The sequence below is a fragment of the Scardinius erythrophthalmus genome (genome assembly GCF_964197995.2).
Source record: "Scardinius erythrophthalmus genome assembly, chromosome: 5".
Taxonomy (NCBI): Eukaryota; Metazoa; Chordata; class Actinopteri; order Cypriniformes; family Leuciscidae; genus Scardinius; species Scardinius erythrophthalmus.
Genome location: NC_138225.1, coordinates 23,197,176 through 23,219,669, shown reverse-complemented (window position 1 = coordinate 23,219,669; position 22,494 = coordinate 23,197,176). Strand labels below are relative to the sequence as shown.

At 43.8% G+C, this 22,494-nt stretch overlaps 1 protein-coding gene across 2 annotated transcripts in view; it reads left to right on the top strand.

Annotated features, from left to right (window-relative positions):
• LOC308691776 (protein CutA homolog) overlaps positions 1 to 21,994 on the top strand; it is a 30,545-nt gene extending 8,551 nt beyond the window's left edge. Inside the window, exons 3-6 of one of the 2 annotated variants that reach the window (XM_081367331.1) lie at positions 19,127 to 19,186; positions 19,447 to 19,492; positions 19,682 to 19,731; positions 21,370 to 21,623. In XM_081367331.1, coding sequence (XP_081223457.1) covers positions 19,127 to 19,186; positions 19,447 to 19,492; positions 19,682 to 19,731; positions 21,370 to 21,472 — 259 coding nt within the window. In that variant the 3' untranslated portion in view covers positions 21,473 to 21,623. Of the gene's footprint in view, positions 1 to 19,126; positions 19,187 to 19,446; positions 19,493 to 19,681; positions 19,732 to 21,369 lie in introns of both variants that reach the window. The other variant, XM_081367332.1, reaches the window with a different exon arrangement.
• The last annotated feature ends 500 nt before the right edge of the window (positions 21,995 to 22,494 follow it).

Sequence of the window (22,494 nt, the reverse complement as noted above, 5' to 3'; positions counted from 1 at the left end):
TCCGGCCCCATTCTTCCCGGAAGTGCATGAGGAGTTGACGAAGTCGTGGACGGCACCCCTGGCTGCCAGACATAGACCTTCTCATTCCTCCTCCCTCACCACCCTGGATGGTGGGGCGGCTAAGGGATACGAGGGAATCCCCCCAGTGGAGCGGTCAGTAGCGATGCAGCTGTGTCCGAAGACCGCTTCCACTTGGCGGGGTGCCCCTTCACTCCCCTCCCGCGCCTGTAGGTTCTCCTCCGGTCTCACCGGGAAGGCTTACACGGCGTGTGGAGAAGCCGCTTCCGGCCTGCATGCCATGGCGTTGCTTCAGGTCCACCAGGCCAAAGCGCTTCATGACATGCAGCAGGGTGGTCCCGACCCAGGGGTGCTGCAGGAGCTGCGTGTGGCGACGGACTTCGCCCTCCGGGCGACGAAAGTCACCGCACGTTCCCTGGGTCGGGCGATGTCCACCTTGGTGGTCCAGGAGCGCCACCTTTGGCTTACCCTCGCGGATATGCGGGATTCAGAAAGAGCTAGATTTCTGAATGCTCCCATATCCCGAGGGGGCCTTTTCGGCGACGCGGTGGGGGACTTCGCCCAAGAGTTCTCCACCGCCCAGAAGCAGTCTGAGGCGCTTCGGCATGTCCTGCCCAGGAAGCGGACTGCTGCTGGTCCGCCTTCTGCGGCCGAGGAACCTCAGGCTGCTCGTCGCCGAGGGCGCCCTCCTGCGGCCCCCTCTGCTCCTCCTCCTGGGCAGCAGTCTAGACCCAGGAGGCGGGGTGCCGGTCGCAAGAGGGCTCCCCCGCCCGCTCAGCCGTCTTCGACCCCCAAGAAGAACACCAGAGGGAAGAAGCGGTCTTGAGACGGGCGACCCGGAGGACCGAACATCTGCTCTTCAGGAGAGGGCCTCTGCCCCTCTCCTTCCCCCGGGGGAGGGCCGGGTGGAGAATCCTGTGTTTGTTTTTTATGTTCCGCCGCCGACCAGCCGGTCGGTGGTACCCAAACCTTCATTAAAAGAGCAGTTTCTTCCTCCTCTGGGTCATTCACGGTTGGGTCTGCTGAACAAGCAGTCTCTCCCGTTACAGAGTGTGACGGCAGTGTGCGCCACCCTCGGGTCTCGCCACTCTCAGTCCCCTCTCCCCAGCTCTCAGATAGCAGTGGCGTCACTTCGGTCACGTCACTCCTGTCTGCCGCTGGGCGGGAAGGCACGGAGACCAGCAGCCGCCCTTGGGCCTCGCTCCTCGTCTCCTCCCCTTCCCTCGCCAGGCGACAGCCCGCAGCAGAACACTCTCGGGTCTTCTCTGCCGTCTGTCCTCCGGTGGAAGCAGGTAGGTGTTGTCCAAGTACACACCCAGACCCCGCTCTCGGCCGCTTCAACGCCACCGGAGCCGTGTCCCTGCCTTCCGCCTCGCTGCCCCCCCGCGGGTACGCCGGCGGTCCGGGTGGGCTCGTTGCGGCAGTTTCTCGGAGCCTGGCTAGCGCTCCCGAGACCCTCGCACTGGCTCATTCGCACCATCCGGCTCGGCTATGCAATTCAGTTTGCACGCCGGCCTCCCAAGTTCAGGGGCATCCACTTCACCCGTGTGCGTCCAGTGGATGCTCCGGTCTTGCGGAAGGAGATCGTCGCCCTGCTGGCGAAGGACGCGATCGAGCCGGTCCCTCCAGCCGATATGAGGTCAGGGTTTTACAGCCCTTACTTCATTGTGCCCAAGAAAGGCGGTGGGTTACGGCCAATCCTGGACCTGCGAGTATTGAATCGGGCCCTGCACAAGCTCCCGTTCAAGATGGTCACGCAGAAACGCATTTTCGAGTGCATCCGTCCCCAGGATTGGTTTGCAGCGATCGACCTGAAGGACGCGTACTTTCATGTCTCGATTCTTCCTCGACACAGACCGTTCCTTCGGTTTGCTTTCGAGGGTCGAGCATATCAGTACAAGGTCCTACCCTTCGGGCTGGCCCTGTCGCCCCGTGTCTTCACGAAAGTCGCGGAGGCGGCCATTGTTCCCATGAGAGAACAAGGCGTTCGCATTCTCAACTACCTCGACGACTGGCTCATTCTGGCACACTCGCGAGATGTGTTGTGCGATCACAGGGACATGGTGCTTCGGCACCTCAGTCGGTTGGGGCTTCAGGTCAACTGGGACAAGAGCAAACTCTCCCCTGTGCAGAGGATCTCTTATCTCGGTATGGAGCTGGACTCGGTCGCCCAGACTGCGCGCCTCACGGAGGAACGCGTCCAGTCAGTGCTCAACTGCCTCAAGTCTTTTCGAGGCAAGTCAGCGGTTCCACTGAAACAATTTCAGAGGCTCCTGGGGCATATGGCAGCCGCAGCCGCAGTAACGCCGCTCGGTCTGTTGCATATGAGACCGCTCCAGCACTGGCTTCGCGATCGAGTCCCGAGGTGGGCGTGGCAGAGCGGCAAGTTCCGGGTCAAAGTCACCCCGAGCTGTCGCCAAACCTTCTCCCCTTGGTTGGATCCTGGGTTTCTACGGGCCGGAGTGCCCCTAGTCCAGGTTTCCAGGCATGCTGTGGTTTTCACAGATGCTTCTGCCAAGGGCTGGGGGGCCACGTACAGAGGGCATGCAGTCTCGGGTCTGTGGACGGGGCCCCAGCTGCATTGGCACATCAACTGCCTAGAGTTGCAAGCAGTACGCCTAGCTTTGTGTCGCCTCAAGGGGTTTCTCAGACACAAACACGTACTGGTCCGTACGGACAGCACTGCGACCGTTGCGTACATCAACAGACAAGGTAGTCTACGCTCCCGTCGTATGTCGCGACTCGCCTCCCACCTCCTCCTATGGAGTCAGAAGCATCTGAGGTCGCTTCGTGCCGTTCATGTCCCCGGGGAGCTCAATCGTGTGGCCGACGAGCTTTCACGTCGGTCCCCCCTTCCAGGAGAATGGCGACTCCATCCCCAGGTGGTCCAGCTGATCTGGCGAATCTTCGGAGCCGCACAGGTAGACCTGTTTGCCTCTCCGGACACGACCCATTGCCAGTGGTATTACTCCCTGACCGAAGGGACTCTCGGCACGGATGCCCTGGCACACAGCTGGCCCCGGGACCTACGCAAATATGCGTTTCCCCCAGTGAGCCTTCTTGCACAAACTCTGTGCAAGGTCAGGGAGGACGAGGAGCAAGTCCTTTTGGTGGCCCCGTATTGGCCAACCCGGACTTGGTTCCCAGAACTCATGCTCCTCGCGACAGCCCCTCCTTGGCCGATTCCTCTGAGGAACGACCTTCTTTCTCAGAGACGGGGCACCCTATGGCACCCGCGTCCAGACCTCTGGAAACTCCATGTCTGGTCCCTGGACGGGACGCGGAGGTTCTAGATGGCCTACCACAGGCAGTGGTAGAGACCATCTCTTCAGCTAGAGCCCCCTACGAGGCGCCTCTATGCTCTGAAGTGGAACCTGTTCGTCGGCTGGTGTTCTTCCCACGGGGAGAACCCACGAACCTGCCCGATCGGTGTCGTGCTCTCCTTCCTACAACAGGGGTTGGAGCGAAGGCTGTCTCCCTCCACCCTCAAAGTGTATGTTGCCGCAATAGCCGCGCATCACGATGTAGTTGAAGGTAAGTCCGTGGGAAGCACGACCTGGTCATCAGATTCCTCAAGGGTGCTAGGAGGCTAAATCCACCTCGCGACTTGCACCCTGTACCCTCTTGGGACTTAACTTTAGTGCTCAAAGCGCTCCAAAGTCCTCCTTTTGAGCCTTTGCTGACAGTCGAGCTTAATATCCTGTCCATTAAGACAGCACTCCTGTTAGCATTGGCTTCTTTCAAGAGGGTAGGGGATCTGCAGGCTTTTTCGGTCGACAAATCGTGCCTAGAGTTCGGGCCCGGCCTTTCTCACGTTGTGTTGAGACCCCGGCTCGGATATGTGCCCAAGGTTCCTACCACTCCCTTCGCGGACCAGGTAGTGAACCTGCAAGCGCTGCCCCAGGAGGAGGCAGACCCAGCCCTAGCTTTTCTCTGTCCCGTCCGGGCCCTCCGGGTTTATATAGACAGAACGCAAAGCTTTAGGACCTCAGATCAGCTCTTTGTTTGTTATGGAGGCCAGCAGAAGGGGAAGGCTGTCTCCAAGCAGAGGTTAGCCCACTGGCTAGTGGATGCTATCACCAGGGCTTATGAGTCCCAGGGTGAGCCCTGCCCACCCAGGTTGCGGGCTCACTCCACTAGGAGTGTTGCCGCTTCTTGGGCTCTGGCACAAGGCGCCTCGCTAACAGACATTTGTAGAGCTGCGGGCTGGGCGACACCGAACACGTTCGCTAGGTTTTATAGCCTACGTGTGGAACCGGTTTCCTCCCGAGTACTCGCTACGGCCAGTAACTAGAGGGAATAGGTGTGTCGGCTTGCGACGCCATTCCGTGAGCGGATACGTGCGTCTTGTGCTCCGTTGGTTACCCAACAAACGGCTAACCTCGTGAGTTCCTCCATCACCCCTCCGGTGCCAGGCGTTGCGGACCGCCCGGCACCAGGTCTGCTACCTTCAGTAAGGAGTTGCTAGTAGACTGGGTGTTCTTTCCAGTGGTCCCTGCGGCGACCCAGGATTGCCACGTGCAGTTCAGCCGTGTCTTCCCCTTGACAGACTCATTCTGTCGTCCCTGTTGAGTACGCTCCTCACTCCTCTGGACTGAGACTACCTTCAAGGACTGCCATATGTCTCACTACCCTATGTGGTTAGTACATGTGTGTATTTGAGGGCCTTCCTCTAGGCTGCCTCAACTTCCACAGCGTCCCCCCCCCCCATTTTTATTCTCCTTGGGGACGGGCACGCTTTCCCAGTGTTATCCATATCCACTGATTGGGTCTTGCGGAACAGCAGTGTGATTCCCTAGCTAGCTCCCGCAAAATTTCTGGAAACTGCTGCAGGGTAGCTTAGCTGGGCGCTGGAAGGGGCCAGCACCATGGCGTTTTGGTAGGGATCCCAATTCGTCAGGGGAACTCCCCCGACGAGGCGTCGGAGTTCCCTGCTGACGAAAGGGAACGTCTCGGTTACGTATGGTAACCCTCGTTCCCTGAGTCCAGGGAACGGAGACGCCTCGTCCCGTCGCCATGCTGCTGTACCTTCGCGGAGGACTGGACACTGTTCGGCTCCTCAGCGAAAAGCATTGCGCAATGTTTACTTCCGCCTTTTATACCCGCGCTGGTAGGCGGGTCGCGGAATGCAAATATTGCATGCCAATTCAGTTTCTCTTTCATTGGCTCGTTGTTAACTCTCTCGAAGGCGGTTGGATCCCTGGCGTGATCCCAATTCGTCAGGGGAACTCCCCCGACGAGGCGTCTCCGTTCCCTGGACTCAGGGAATGAGGGTTACCATACGTAACCGAGACGTTTTCTTTGCTTTACCCAAAAGATGACTGTCAAAAATAGTAGTATTAAATTAAATGCATTTATGGTAAGATTATTACATTTTATTTAATTAAATGCATTTATGGTGAGATTATTATATTTTCATGTCAATCTGTGTTCATTTTGACCACGAAACATGCGCTGTCACATTTATGAAGGTAATATGATGCCATAAAGAATCGCATGGGCAGGGTAAGATTTGTGAAAGTGTACATAAGAGTAAGCGCAAGCAAGCGTAAATTAAATTTGCAGATTTGTAAAGGTGTAAATCGCCTTTCAAGTGTAAGAAAAAAATATTTGCAGCATTTTACTGTTATTCGTAAGTGTAATTCATGTATTGTGAAGCTGCAGCTTCATGCTAACGCAAAATAAATAGTATCTGTATTATTCTGACTTCCATTTTTCCGCACTCACACTTTTGGTACGGTTTTTGCGCACAAATACACAAAAAAACTGCAAAATAGATTAATTGCGTAAAATCAAACTTTGTGTAAAAATTAAACTGTTGCAAATGCCTAAATGACTTCTTGTGTACGAGGCAAAAAAGTGCCAGAAAAAACCCGATTTGTACAGTTGCGTCTTTCTTTTACCTGCGCTTCCAGTTTTGCTTCCAGCATGCAAATTTAATTTACGCTTACAATCTTATGTACACTTTCACAGATCTTACCCTGTGCATGCGATTCTTTATGGCATCATATTACCCTCATACACTTTAATGCAGCGCGTGCAGCACAGCAAAAATAGACTCAGTGCGGAAACGATCGCTGCACTGCTGTATACGCACCGCACCTGGAATGGATCGCCGGACCGCATCCGCGTGCAGTGTGAAAGCTCTGACCTGTTAACGTGCATATGCACAAACGGAGTATGTGTGAAACGGGCGTAATAACATTGCGTTCTGAAAGCTTCCTCTGTATTTCAAAATGCAGCATTATATGCACACATATTTCCACTGACATAAATTGTTGTCTGTGTGATTAACAGTGATAAACTTAGAAACTTGATGAAAAATGGCACTTCATGATAAACAAGGTTGCCAAACCCTGTTCTAAAGACTACCTTGTTGTTCATTATCAAAATAATACTGTATGTACTGTAGTTTTAAAATGTAGTATACTGAGCATGTTTACATACACACCAATATGCTGATAACTCCCAAAAATCATTTTATTGAATTAACCCATTAATTACATGCAAACTAATAGCCCGGCAACTCAATTAAATCGCGCTGTAACGAATCCACTGGAGGCGAGTTGCAGAACCCAAGTGCAGTTTATTTACCTCCAAACATGATCACAATACAAAACAAAGACTTGACTAAGCATAATGTGACATGACACAACTTGACAAAAACTAACACTTACCACACAGTGGTTACACAAACAATACTTAACAAAGACACATGGAAAACACGAGGGCTTAAAACAATATGACACAAAAGACTTGGGAAGCACATGGCAGGATCACGAGGACAAAGGAATCACATGATAAGACAGGAAACATGAACCAAAAACCAAAACTAGTATCATGAAACGTGAACATGAAGTAAAACTCAAAACTAGTCATGACAGACCCCCCTTTTTCTTAAAAAAAAAAATGTAAACTAATAATTTTGTATGATATAGATATTATGTAATTATTAAGAATAATAATAATAATAAGAAGAATCTTTATTGTCATTGCACATCACGTATACAATGAAATTGCAGTGCATCTGCGACCAGTGCATAATAAATATAATAAATATATAAACATTAAATAGAAAGAGGAAAAAAAAGAGAAGCAAGCAAATGCTTACCTTTTACAGATTGTAAGAAAAAATTATGTGGACGTCAAAGATCTCAAAAATGAAGTTTATTACATCATAGCAGAGGCAAGGTACACAAAGGGTGTGGGACACAGAGAACTTTCTCAGACAATGGGGTGTCACAACTTCATTAACATACAGACCACCGCTGTTGCAACAAGAGCAACTTAATTTACATTAAGAACAGGATAAAAGGTTTAAGATTTGGATGTTCTGGGTTCAATCTGACGCCGGTGAACCCAAGGTGCAGTCCCATTCTACAATTGACTACCATTTGTTCAGGATGTGATCAACCCAAATGGTGAAGAAACAATATAACTTGACTTTCTTTCATCTCTATGATAATTAAGCCATTTTGGGGATGAGCTCATTCTAAAATATATTTTGGAGTGGAATCTGGGTCGAGGCAGATGTAACGAGTTAGCTCAAAGGGGAAATATTAATAATAACTCATAATTATTAATTATGATTCATTATTAATATTTGGGTCTGGTAATTGGATTAACTTGATGTAGCTAAATCAATATTACAATCAATTAATCAGTTCGTCCAACAAACTCTTTTGATTATTAATTTATTCTAAGAAAAGCGTATCTTTCATGGCCACCGAAAAATAATTATTTCTTAGCATGTACAGCGCATAGAGCATGTAACAAGATCAAGATCATAAAATAGACTTGGTTGCAAGCAGAGAATCAGAACTAAATATGTATTGTGCACAAGTTTTATCACAAAATCACAAACATAACTAAACTAAACAAACATACATACATACATACATACATACATACATGCATAGGTAAAATGGTTAGTTCGACTCTGTTCTCATGGCTGGAGTGCAGATTGTGGCCTGCCGGCCCTGGGCTGGAGAGGACACGCAGAGCAAATGGTGGGAGTTGCGATGGACCTCTTCTGCATTGAATGAAGATGTTGAACTCCTGAGGTTGTCCTTGATTCTGTTGTGGTTGAGAGAGAGTCCTCTCTCTCCTGGATGAGCACATGGCTGGTTGTGAGTCAAGGCCTGCTGCCCTGGGGCCTGCTGAGGCCACGCTGGATAGCACGGCACCCTGAACGTACCGAGAAGGCCAAGAGTTTATCTTTGCCCATTCAGTGATGGAAAGGTTGCAGTTTTCTTCTGAGTTGGTTTGAAAGGATAGCAGGCGGTGGTCATGGCCTGCCGGGGCCCCCACAGACATCAACCTGAAGAAACAGCAGTAGAGAGCCAGAAGAAAAGAGAGAGGGTCACTGTGAATTTGTCTCTAATAAAGCCTGAGAAAGGCCCCACCTCTCCGGGTTTGCTTGACCAATGAGAAGGGTGGAATTTCCAAGCGGGAATATAGAGAATAGAGACCAAACATGGTATAGGTGAGGTTACATTGACCAATGGTTCTATCATAAAATACACAGTATCAAGAAAATAATAGAATTAAAAACACTACACAAGACAGTAAATCATTCACACAATTTTCTGGGATGCATCATTTATAGATCATTTATAGATCAGATTAATGCAACAGAGTCTGTTTTAAAGTCTGTTTCTGTCTTCCCCATTGTCTCTGTCTCGACCATGTGACCACATTTTTTTCTTAACAGCCATAAAACCAACTTATCTGATCATGGTCATGGTAACTAAGACCTTCTTGCCCTTGTTGGGGGGATGAGACCACAGATCCCAGAGTGAGTTTTAAATATTATTTGTTAAACTATAACAAATACTTGTGTCTGATTTGTCTCAGTCGTTACACAGACTACAATTTCTTACAACATCATCGCACACACATACTTTATGAATTCAGTGACCTAATGGACCAAGGAAAAAAACAGTTTTTTAATCTATTTGTCCTACTCTTAAGGCACCTATACCTCAGCCAGAGGGCAGTAGGTTGAACAGGTGCTGTCCTGGGTGTGAGAGGTCAGCAGTGATTGCCCTAGCTCTCCTGAGACACTGCGTGCTGGCGATGTCTTCTAGCGAAGGTAGAGGTGATGCGTTGTGCTGTCTGTATGACCCTCTGCAGGTTCTTTCTGTCTGCCATTTTATAGGCCGCATACCAGGCCGTAATGCCGTATGTCAGGGCACTCTAAATGGTGCTGCGGTAAAAGGCCACTAACCGTTTCTCTTCCAGATGGTTCCTTCTAAGTATCCTTAGGAAGTGGAGTTTTTTGTTGTTTTTACCACCGCAGATGTGTTAGCAGTCCAGGAGAGGTTGTTGGCTATATACTGTATGTCCTAAGGTATTTATAGGAGGACACCCGCTGAACAAAGTCCCCGTTGATACTCAGTGGAGCTGGTTCCCCCTTGTGTATCCTGAATTCTATAACCATCTCCTTAGTTTTGCTGGTGTTAAGCAGCAGGTTGTGTTCGGAGCACCAACCTGCCAACCTGTTAACCTCGTCCCTGTATGCAGTCTTATTCCCTCCGCTGATGAGACCGATGACTAGTGTCATCTGCAAATTTAATGATGGTATTGGAAGGGTGGATGGGTGTACAGTCATGCGTATACAGGAGAGGGCTCAGCACACAGCCCTGGGGGGAGCCTGTGCTGAGGGTCAGGGTGGAGGAGCAGGTGGTGCCTACCTTAACCATTTGAGGGCGGTCAGTCAGAAAGTTCTTGACCCAGGCACAGATGGAGGGGGAGAGAGCGATTTTGATCAGCTTGTCCACCAAGATATCAGGAACAATGGTGTTGAATGCCAAGCTGTAGTCTATGAACAGCACCCTGACGTAACTCCCTAGCTGCTCCAGGTGGCTAAGTGCTGTATGAAAAGCTGTAGCGATGGCGTCTTCCGTGGATCTGTTTACTCTGTAGGTGAACTGATGTGTCCAGGTTTGAGGGGAGCCAGGCCTTGATGTGGTGCAAGATGAGCCTCTCAAAGCATTTCATGACTACTGATGTTAAGGCAATAGGTCTGTAGTCGTTGGGGCACTTTTGGGCAGGAGACTTTGGGACAGGAGTGATGGTAGCTGACTTCAGGCACTGAGGGATGGTAGCCTGTGACAGTGAGAGGTTGAACAACCTAGTCAGAACTCCCACTAGCTGGTCAGCACAGGCACAAAGTACTTTTCCGAGTACACCATCCGGACCGGCTGCTTTTCTGGTGTTCAGTCTTCAGCACCTGCCTCACCTGATGTTCCTGGAGTGTGAGTGTGCTGCAACTGGAGGTCTGTGGTGGCCGTGCTGCTGTGTGTGGAGCCTCTATCTCGAAACGGGAAAAGAAAATGTTCAATTCCTCAGCCAGCGATGGTAGTGACGGGTGTGGGGCCTTTGTAGTTAGTGATGCTCTGTAGCCCCTGCCACACCAGCTGCGTGTTGTTGTTGGCGAGGTGGTCTTCCACTTTCCTCTCATGAGCCACCTTAGCAGCTTTGATGCCTCTCCGCTGCTCTGCCCTCGCCACACTGTACTGTTCTTTGTCACCTGACTTGAAGGCATAGTTCCGGGTTCTCAGGAGTGACCGGACGCCCAAGGTCATCCATGGTTTTTGGTTGGGATATATCCGGATGCGCTTCTCCACTGTAACACTGTCAGTGCAGTTCTTTATGTAGAACAGAACAGTCTCTGTGTGCTCCTGTAGATCGAGATGTAATGGCGCCACCAGGGGGTGGCCAGGGGTGGCCGTGGCCACCCTTGGCCGACTCCTGGCCACCCCACTGGCCACCCCGCTGGCCAGTATAAATTTTAGTAGCATCAGTTATGCATTTCATCTCTAATGCACAGCCAGGCAGGCAGGCCGCTCTAGACCTTCGATCGCACACAGTAGCCAGTACTCCCCCGCCCATAGACTGTAAAAAAATAGCCCCCGCCCCTCCGTCCATACCGCTGTTGCGCGCTCAGACAGCAACAGCTCAGCGTGTGCCCGTCGGTCAACAATTTCTAAAGAAGTTAAGAAAGAAGACGAAGAAGACTACCGCGTCAGTTTGGGTGACAAAGTCATCTGAAGTCATTCCATAGCTTAATGTGAGGGTCAGAAGTCTATTTACATCATTAACATTTATGGAAACTCGTTTTCCCTCCTCTGTGGCGGTCAATCATTCTCCATTCAGTATTCAAACAGCGCGCGCGCCTCTGCCGGTTGGATGCACGGTAAAACTCTCCAATATGATATATTCACATTATAATGCATTATCTGTAGATAAAAGGTTGTGGATTTGCATAAAATCACTTTATTTTGTTGGAGTTTGTTGCTGTTTTTAAACGACTCACTACCGTGTGCTTGTTAGATCACACACATCACAAGGACTATGAATCGGCATCAAACGCACAATAACTGGAATTTAAAACTGTGAAACAAATGATCAATAAACTGTTGGACAGATAGACACTAGGATTTGTGCGCTCGACATTTCTTTGCTTTGTGCCGTGAACTTTTAAATGCTCACTTGTTCAGCGCAGCGCTGCACACTGTGACTCCATGTTGCTTTGAGCACATCATTCTGCACCCGCGATGCGCATACGCGCTTTGTGCGCTCTGTTTTGAAGCATTTCATATTATCATGGTTTTGCGCACTGAAAGATTATTAAAAGCCTATATTTTTTATACTTAGCCTGCTCAATACATTTAAAATAAGCATAATTTAATTGTATATTATTTCTTTGTAGTGTAGGCTATATAAATATATACACTTCTGAATTCTTGAAATTAATATATAAATATAATATATTTGTATCTGCCAGTATCTGCTTTTCCCCAGTAACTGTTTTGTTTGCAATAAATGTACACCCTATGCCAAATATAATTGCAAAATAAAACAGAATTGTTGTGCAACTCAAAATGTTAACTGTACTGTTATTAGTCTATGCATATTATATCATTAGTAACATTAAATATAACACAATAAACCATCATATAGTATATCAGTAGGGGTTTCTTTAAGTCTTTCTGATAGTTTTCTACAGGCCGGTTTACTACAACAGTAGAAAAAAATTCTGAAATTATGGTTTATAGTTTTGGTGTGCCACCCCAAGATTTTAAGTGGCCCCATCTGGCCACCCCCATGAAAAATTTCTGGAGGCGCCACTGTCGAGATGATCAAATATGCTCCACTCAGTGTGCTCAAAGCAATCTTGAAGCTGAGAGAGTGCTCCTTCGGGCCAAATTCAAATGTTCTTTGTGGCAGGTTTGGATTTCTTCCTGAGGGGGGGTATATGCCGGGGCCAGGAGCCGTGAGAGATGGTCCGACATGCCCAGGTGTGGGAGGGGTACTGCCCTGTAGGCTTGCTTCAAGTTGGAATAGACATAGTCTAATGTGTTCTTCCCTCTGGTTGAGCACTATACATATTGTACAAAGTTAGGGAGCACAGTCTTAAGGCAAGCTTGGTTGAAGTCCCCAGCCAAAATAAAAGCTCCCTCTGGGTGGGCCTGCATTTGTTTGTTTATGATGGTATACAGTTGAGAGAGCGCTGTGCTAACATTAGCATCTAAAAGGGTCTACACTGCACAGTCATGTGTGTATGACCCTACTGCTTGTACACCAGTCCAAATGAACATTAATACAAAGCCCCCCTCCTCAAAGCGGTGCATGGAGCGGCCAGTTAGCTGAACGGCCGAGTCCGAGATGAGCAAATGTAGCCAGGTTTCCCTGATAATCATCAAACTGCAGTCACAGATGTTTTGGTTGTTTGCCATCAGTAACTCCAGTTTGTCAATTTTGTGGACAATGGACCTGGCATTTGTTAGGAAGATGCTTGATGAGCGGGGGTTTATAGGGCTGTTTCCTTAGCCGTGCTAGTAAAGTCAACAAAATAAAGTCAATACACTGACATAGTGTACAAGGGTGTCGGGCATTAGTTCAGCAAGATCATGGTCCATTCCATAATGAAAACACGTTTTTATTTTAATCTCGTCCCAGGGCAGATAATCCATCGAAGTTGAAGCAAACAAGCTGCTTGGTTTATGGTTGGTCAAATATTCTCTAACGAATCCACTGGAGGCGAGTTGCAGAACCAAAGTGCAGTTTATTTACATCCAAACATGATCAAAATACAAAACAAAGACTTGACACCGACACAACACGGTGGTTAAACAAACAATACTTGACAAAGACAGAAGGCAAACACAAGGACTAATCACTAAACAAGACACACCTGTGAACATGATTAGACAAAGATTCACATGAGGACAAGGGCATGAAACATGAACCAAAAACCAAAACTAGTAACATGAAACATGAACATAAAATAAAACTCAAAACTAGACATGACAAGCAAGTACAAGACTTATTTTAAAAAATCAGGTTATTCCCTGGTAGTGACGTAAAAAAACTTAATCATTCGTGTATCTAACTTTTTTTTTCTTGCAATTGCCAGTTTAAATTTCACAATCCTGAGAAAAATGTCATCAATTCTGAGTTTGTATCTCAGGTGTCAATGAATGACATCTTCTGAAAAAATTTCATAATTACCTTTTTTATTTTTTATTCCGTGGCTGAAACAAGGTTCCATACTTTCCTGTTACATATCACACATGCACACTTCAATAAGCACACAGAGCTGGGTTTATGTGTTTACATGCTGGACGAAATTGACCATAAAGGAAAACGGGTTAACGTGTTTACATGACCACATGTATTGTCGGCTTAAAGGGCATGTTGCAGGTTAGAGTACCCAGTGAGCCAATGTATAGAAAAATAATGTAGAAACTAGATTTAAATATAAACATATACTTATAAAACGCTATTTAGGCTTCTGGAGTCGTTTTTGTGAGGAAAATTTTACTTCCGCATTTGAAAACCGCCGAACCAGAAGTGACGTCACATGAGGTAGAGCGGTCAAAGTAAACAATGGATCGCAATGACAGCTCGGAAAGCTGGGGGAATTGTAGCCTAAATATTTACTCGTATGATATATATAATTCATATTTAATTGATATATATGATGATATCATGTAATTATGAGCCTGATATGAAGCCAAGTTAGCAGGACAGGCCAGGTTTAGACAGAACAATGGTGAGTTGTGGTGTGAGGAGAACAGGGCGAGAGAACAGTGTTAGCTTTAGCCGACGATATGTAGCCTATAACACTATACTCAGATCACATCAGATCACATCATTTTATTAGGGCTGGGTACCGAGTTCGATACTTTTAGGTACCGACCGAATTGCCTCGATACTATCGAGTATCGAAAAAATGACATGTTGAATTTGGTTCCAGATTTCGATACCTAAGGAGTTAACTCGTCAACGTCAGTGCTCAAACAAATACATATGATATGCACAACGACACACATAAAGCTGCTCACGCACATACACGCAAACTCTACACACACGAGACGCGCGGAACTCTTGCGCACATAGTCATATGAGAGGCGCGCGAGCACACACACAAACTCGCGCACATACTCAATGAGACGCGAGCACACATACAAACTCTCCGCGCACATATTCATATAAGACGCAAGCACACACACATAATACCTTAAAGATGGGGAAAAGTCGATCAAAAGTGTGGGTACATTTCTCCAGGCTCGATGCCAACAGCGCGCGATGCAGTATTTGGGGTAAAATAATTGCTGCAAAGACGGTACCACGACAAAAATGATGAAGACCTTGACTGTTCACGGAGTAAACATAAGAGCAGAAAGTTGCTCCGCCTTCGACTGGTAAATGAAGAGATACCTTGTTGATGACAGTGTTAATATTGTAATAAATAATAACCTACTGAATGTACACTGCCGTTCAAAAATGTGTTGGTTAGTCAGAATTTTTTTTCCAGTAAGGATGCATTAAAGTGATCAAAGGTGACATTAAAACGTGTAATGTTACTAAATATTTCGTTTTTAAATAAATGCTGTTCTTTTGACATTTCTATTCATCAAAGAATCATGAAAAAAAATTATCATAGTTTCCAAAATATTAAGCAGCAAACTGTTTTCATATTTCTGAAGGATCATGTGACACTGAAGTAATGATTTTGAAAATTCAGCTTTGACATCACAGGAATAAAGTACATTTTGAAATATATTCAAATAAGATTTTAAATTGTAATACTACTGTATTTCACAATATTACAAGTTTTACTGTATTTAAAAAAAATCAGCTTTGGTGAGCATGAGCTCTTTATAAAACATTGTTCCTTTGTGCTTTTTTTTGTTCCTTTGTGCACTGGCTAAAGAGCATGAGTCAAACTGAAAAAAATAAAACCAAAATTTTTCTGAGGTAATGTGTTATGCAGTGGCGGCTGGTGAAAAATATCTTAGGTGGGGCTGTGTCATATTCAAACCATGGGAGTAGGCTATTAGGCCTACTTTCTGCCCTTGGTATGTGTATTGTGTTTGATGTTTATTTTGTTCTATTCCTTAACCCACTCCCAGTGGTTCTCAAACTTTTTAGAGTTGTACCCCAAGAGGCTTAATGTCCTTCTGCGTACCCACACTCGTCACACCAAGGGACAATATTTGCCCCCTTAAATCGATTTTTTCAAGTGCATTTTTACCTTTACACATACCTTTATAAAATAAATAATGCTTTAAAAAAAAGTTAAATAGATAAATATGCAATGATGGTAAAAACGAAGTGATGCTTTTAAATATTAAATTAAAACCGCCAGTAGGTGGTGAGTCATCGAGTCATTCAGAAATGAAGCAAGTGGTAGTATTTATGAATTAATCATTGAATCATTGACTCTAATGATTCGTTCAAAGTCGCAGATTCGTTCTCAAACACTGCTGTGTGCTGCAGTTCTGCTGTGGCTCTGGAGCTATTATTTTATTGTAAAAATAATGACAACTGTGTTGAAAATGAACATCACTTAATATTAATATTTCGTTTGTTGAACTGTTGTATAAAATCAATGTGACATTTGCAATCGCTAACGCACATGGTCGAGAATGGCAGTATAGCGCGATTTGCCGAGGCAGTAATCTGCACGAGACCTGTCATATAGCAGCCCACTACACGCTGCTTAAATGCAGACAGTTTTGACCGCAAAAGATGAGGTAATTTGATCGGATGTCATGTATTTACAGCATTTAACCTGAGAGAAATGCATGCTCAGTTTAAATCGTATTTTAAGATGAGGTAGTATTAAAGGAACGGCAAAATTCAGCATTTTGTTCCCGCACCACCTTCTGTCACCTCACGGTTTGAGAACCACCACAAACCCAGTTTGAGAACCACTGCCTTTACATATCTTTGTAAAGCGAATAATAATAATATTACAAATAATTATTAGTATTAACACAAACTGCACGATACCAGTGCTCTGTCAAAAAGTCAGTAATTATTTAATGCCATATTACAAGGCTGAGGCATTCTTACACAAAAAAAACAAACAAATTGCTCAAACTTTCCATTTGCATTTGAAATTTAATTAAAACAGTAGTTACTTTCTCAGACAGGTCCCTCGCTCCGGTAACTGTCCATGCTGGATCTATCGCTGTTGTTTTAAAAAGTAATCACGGAAAGCAAAACAAGGCATTAGCATGACGCATCCAGCTAGCCAGCCCGATAGACAGCTGTCTGATAGAGATGGGCGTGCCTCGGCTCGGGCTCGCGCAGCTTTGGGCGCTAAACAGAAGCGCCCATAGCTGACTAGATTTGAGCTCGCTGATTGGCTACAGTTTATGTCAAACATGTCAAACTTAAATCAGCAATTGGCTAAACTGATCCACAGACCCGCCTCTCTGGGGCGCCTCTCTCCAGCGCCCCAGAGCTGATCGACGTGCACGCAGGTGGAGGAGACGTGTTGAAAAAGCAGATATTTTGAATTTCTATCATATTTTTCACATATACTGGGTGTATTTAATATCTCAAACACACAAATACTGACAATTTGTATGTATGATTTATGTATATATTTACTTATTTATTTAATGAGTGTGGCTCATAAACTGTGGTCTGGCTCATGGGGGGGCGGCGCCCTAGCGCCCTCTATTGGCCAGCCGCCCCTGGTGTTATGTAATCTTGTTAAAATGGATTTCATAAAATTGGTATCGAAAAAAGTATCGTTAGGAACCGGTATCGAAACTGAGGTATTGAAATTGGCACCGGATCGAAAGATTTTGAACGATACCCAGCCCTAAATTGTACAGATTATTATCATCATGTATCAGGCAATAGCAAAGCTAGTATTTAGACCCTTACCTGCATGTGTTGTGTATGTCAGCCATTAGGAGACAGTTTCCAGAGGAAGAGGGATTTAATAAAGGCCTTGAATTAACCCATTTGGTGACGATGAATAAAACAATGATCACAATCACAACTGACTTACTGTATAAAAACTTTATATCTAGAAACAGCCAACACAAACATTAAAGTCGGTTTGTACAGATTGAAAATGAATTATAGAACATAATATTTATAATAATTAAATAATATTTATAATAATAAAAAGTGTCGGCTGCAGACTAATAACAAACACATAAATGCATTACATTACAAGTTTATGTAGGATATGTTAATGAATGAAATTAAGACAAGGCACATTTTGTAAAACAGATGTACAATAAGTGATCTCTGACGGATCCGTGACCGTCATGTTTCCTGCCGGAACCACATACTGACGACGGGCCGTCACCGGGCGACCCGATGAAGGAGCCGGGACAGTGTGCACATATCGCCGGGATTATAATCATTCGGTCTATAGTGAACGCTACACACAACCGCGTTTTTCAAAGCAGAAGCAGAAGTGAAGTCCCGTCTCTTACCCGGCACAAAACGCACACAGGCACGGAAGATCGCACCGTCTTTTTTCTTATTCGGAAACCTGTGGACTCCATGTCCTGACAGGCCATAATTCACAATCATTTACCACGACGATGATTAATTGAAATACAATAAGCACCGAAAACACAGTGAATCATGACCGCTCCAACTGAACACCAACCTATCTCTGCACTGAGCGCGAACGCAGAGCCAAACGAGTACCTCATGTGACGTCATATGACGCGATGGTGAAAAAAAGCGCTTTTTCAACACGGTCAAGGAAACGGTCACGTTTTCTATTGAATTTGCGCCCTTATGTCTTGCAAAACAATTTTTAATCCTGCATTTACTTTTCATATGGTATTTTCATACAAGGTTATATTAATACATTTTTTTTTTTAAAACCTGCAACATGGGCTTTAAGTATAATCGTATTAAGAATGCGCATGTAAATACGCTTTTTAAATATAGTCCAGCCTATGGGCTCAGAAATTATTACAAAAAGCTATCTGTTGTCTTCCATACCACAAGGTTCTCCACAACTGTTTTTACAGAACTTGCAAAACCTGACCGTGATTGATATTATAGAGTATCTCAACCTGAGCTTCCATATTCCCTCTCAGTTGCATTAGTTTTATTTATTTACATTTATTTTCCCATTATACTCTTGTTGAAGAGCACTTTACAGTTGTTAAGTCATTAGAGTGCACTCTAGACTATTAAGCTCATCCAATCGGTTCTTGAGGTTCAAAACCACACAAAAGTGAGGGAGCATTTCCTTTTTTTCCTGATCCAGATGTAATAATCTACTAATCCACTTTCTTTAATAAAGCATGGGCAAACAAAAATGTTATTTTTGGGGAGTGCACAAGGTCTGGAGTATGGAATGATGCTTTGCCAATGTCAGAAAAGTATTTTATTGTTCATGTAATGGAGTATAAAAGAAAGGATGGTCAGCACAAGGTAGTAAGTATGAGGTAATGGCAGGTGCATTAGAAAAGGGGAAAGGCAGCAGGGACATTTTCAGTTGGTCACGCGATGACAGCACAACTAAGTGATGTAGCAAAAAAAAATTAAAAGCCAAACAATGAGCTGGCAAACACAAATCTACCATAGTCCTGTAGAACACAGATTCTAGTACACATTTCTGAGCAAAATCAACACCCAAAATCAAACTAATTGATTGAAAGCATATATATATATATATATATATATATATATATATATACATGCATGCATACTGTTTGGCAAACCTTCCTAATTTAATTTATTTCTGCACTGCTGCTATATCTTCCATGTCTGTAATATTTTAACCTTAACATATTCTCTCTGTCTCTCTTCTTTCTGTTAGAAGCATCATGGAGAAAAGGCTGGCAGCATGTGTGAATATATTTCCTCGCACTACCACTATGTAAGACCAGCGAGTTTAACCTTTCATCCACTATGAGCTCTAAACCCAAAACACCACGGCTCAAGTGTAACTTTAGCCACAACATACAGAGATATAAATTGAAAGTTAATATACACAAATTTATAATCTTTTACTTTCTAATAATTGCCTCTTTAAATAATTTTGTAAAACTAAATTAGATTAAATCACACAAGTATTAAATGTATGCATTTATGAAATGTCATCATTCATCTAAAATATCAATTGTTTATTAATTTCAGGTACTACTGGAAAGGAGATATTCAGGATGCCACAGAAATACTGCTGGTGTGTTGCTATATTTATTCAAACTTCCGATTTATCATTCAAATCAAATATTTGTATTTTTTAAATATGTTAATAAAGGTTAAAGTGTATGCAAAGGTTATATATCACGTGTTGTATACAACTGTATCTTATAATGGTTATGCAATTTTAAAAATGTTACCTATACTAAATTTATAATTTCTTTAACAGCTTGTGAGGACAAGAACATCTCTGGTACAGAGACTTGTGGCATACATAAAGCAAGTACTTTTTTGTCAACATTGCTTAAACTTCTTCATTTTGACCCAAGATATTTGCACTTTAGTCATAAACATGTAGACAGACACAAATGGTTAAATGTTTGAATATTTCAATTCTTTATAGACAATGTACAGTAGCTTGTGTTGTTATTCACAATGCTTCAATCATCAAATCAGCATTATCAGGTCAGATGACACCAATTGGCTCTTATTTCAAGTTGAGCGACTGTTAATTGAGGCTTTCTCGATTGGTATAGCAGTTTCAATGTCATCAGACCATCTCGGTCTGAGGGAAAAGTCTTCTTCCTTTGTGGTTCCTGTAAGCAGGCCAAAAGACATGTACTACCTCATCTATTTGAAGTTACGCTTGTTGAAGTCTATTGAATTCTGGATTATTCTGGGAATTGTCGCCATGTGGACTAGTCAGGGCATATCCATTAATAGGTTAAAATGTCAGAAATAAGGGAGGATTTCAAAACGGATAAATACTTAAAAAAATGTATATGCTTGACTTACATTTGCCCAGAGCATTCAAAGATTGTACACTATTGTATAAAAGTTTGGGTTTGGTGAGGTTTTTTAACGTTTTTAAAACCAAGTCTGCATTTATTTGATCAAAACTACAGTAAAAAGAGTAATATTGTGAAATAATATTACAATTTAAAAGGATTGTTTTCTGTTAGGTGTTTACCGCTTCACAGAAGTCACTGTTCGGTACGTACCTCGGTTTTGGGGTCACGGTTCGATACGAGTTCGATGCAATAGCAAAAAACAGTCACACCTTATTTTAAGGTCCAATTCTCACTATTAACTAACTATTAAATATGACTTTCGTCTCATTAAAGTAAGGTAGTTTAGGAATGGGGTAGGACTAAGGGATGTAGAATATGATCATGCAGAATCATTTATTCATATGTGCTTTATAAGTACTAATAAACAGCCAATTTCCTAGTAATATGCATGCTAATACAGTTAATAGTCAGAATTGGACTCGTTACCAGAAAAGGCAACAAATCCACATTTGCTTGGTTTATTTTCATTTTGAACAGTCAGTACTGCAAATTACAGTTTGTCACCTAGCAGCATTTAGTGAGCGCTTAAAGACGCATTCACCTGTGCACACTATCTACGATATCTACTATTCTCGGTTTTCAAGCGCTCAAGTAAAAGTTGCACTTTTTCCTGTTGTGGTGGTTAGCAAACAGCATTGCATTGCTGCAAGTGTTGATCACCGGTCACTGACTGTATTCGCCGTCTAACTGCATGCACCGAAACGTGACAGTTTGGGACAAATACATGTGCCATTACAGCCCTATTTTCTATTTTAATATATTTTTTTTAATTTTCAGCAGCTATTACTCCAGTCTTCATTGTCACATGATCCTTCGGAAATCATTCTGATATGCTGATATGATGAATCTTTTGTAGCATTATACATATCTACTGTCTTTTTTTGATCAGTTTAATTCTTACTGTATAAAAGTATTAATTCCATTAAAAAAATCTTACTGACCCCAAAATTTTGAATGGTAGTGTACAGATAAGTATAGCTGTTTCCTTGTTATTTTAATGTGAATGTTTTTTATTTCCTTATTTTCATATCTGTTATTTCAATTTGGACTCATGTGTGTCCCCCAGAGCTGTGCATCCATATGACATTCCAGAAATCATCAGTTTTCCTATAGATGATGGAAGCCAGCACTACCTGAAGTGGATGGATGACGCAGTCACTGATATTTGATACATCACTGTCTGCAGTCCAATGGAGACGCTCCCCTGTTGAAAACTCTGCATGTAGAAAGATATAGGGGATGTGGGAGCGTGAGCACAAATTCTCAGGTTAATGGGAACCCTGGCCCATACAGAGGAATGAATGTCCATTAATATAAAAATCAGAGTGTACATTTACTGGAAGGTTTTTTGTGTAAAGGGAGGGATTTGTCTGATGTGGTTTTACTAGTGCATTTACATGCATTCAGTGCCGTTGCTAGAGAGGAGAAAGGTGATGATGACTCTGCTCAAGTGTATATTTATTGACTATTTTTTTTTCGACGTGAATAACTTTATTATGAAGAGTATAACTTATAGCTTATATTATTAAGCTAATATGAATTCGTTTGTTAAAATGTGGTAATTTATACCACTTATTTCTAATGGTTGGTTGGGCAGAATTGAAGTGTTTTTTTCTAAATTAATGAATGAGATCTTCTCAACTTTGACTATGACTTTTTAACAATAATAAATATGCTACAACATATTACACATTAAGTTTACGTTGCTCATTGTTTTGCAGTACGTGTATGTCTAGATAATGCAAATATTGATGTTCTCGACACTACATAAATGCATGTGCACTTTATCACAGCAAGCTAAAAAATCTATCTAAAAGGTAAGTTAGAATGTTTTATCCTTGTATTTAGCTCCCAATGTTGAGTTTAGGCTTTTCACACACAACAAAAGTCACAGAATACCTGTAAAGTTTACAGGTAAGTGTAAAGCTATTGCAGCAACTGTTGTCTGTTTCGAAACAAACAACATTTGTTGTGAATATCTCTGAGACAAACCCCCTTTCAAACCTCTTAATTAAACACAACTCTTATTTGAATTAGAAATACAGTCATCCATGAATTAACACATGTGATATGTACAATATAAAAAAGGTTTGTTCAGAATACTGTAAATGTAAATTTAAGAGATTTAAATGTTAAAAGAGCTTCTAAACAGGCTACATTTAACTGTCTGGTCCTTGTGTGTCTAATATAC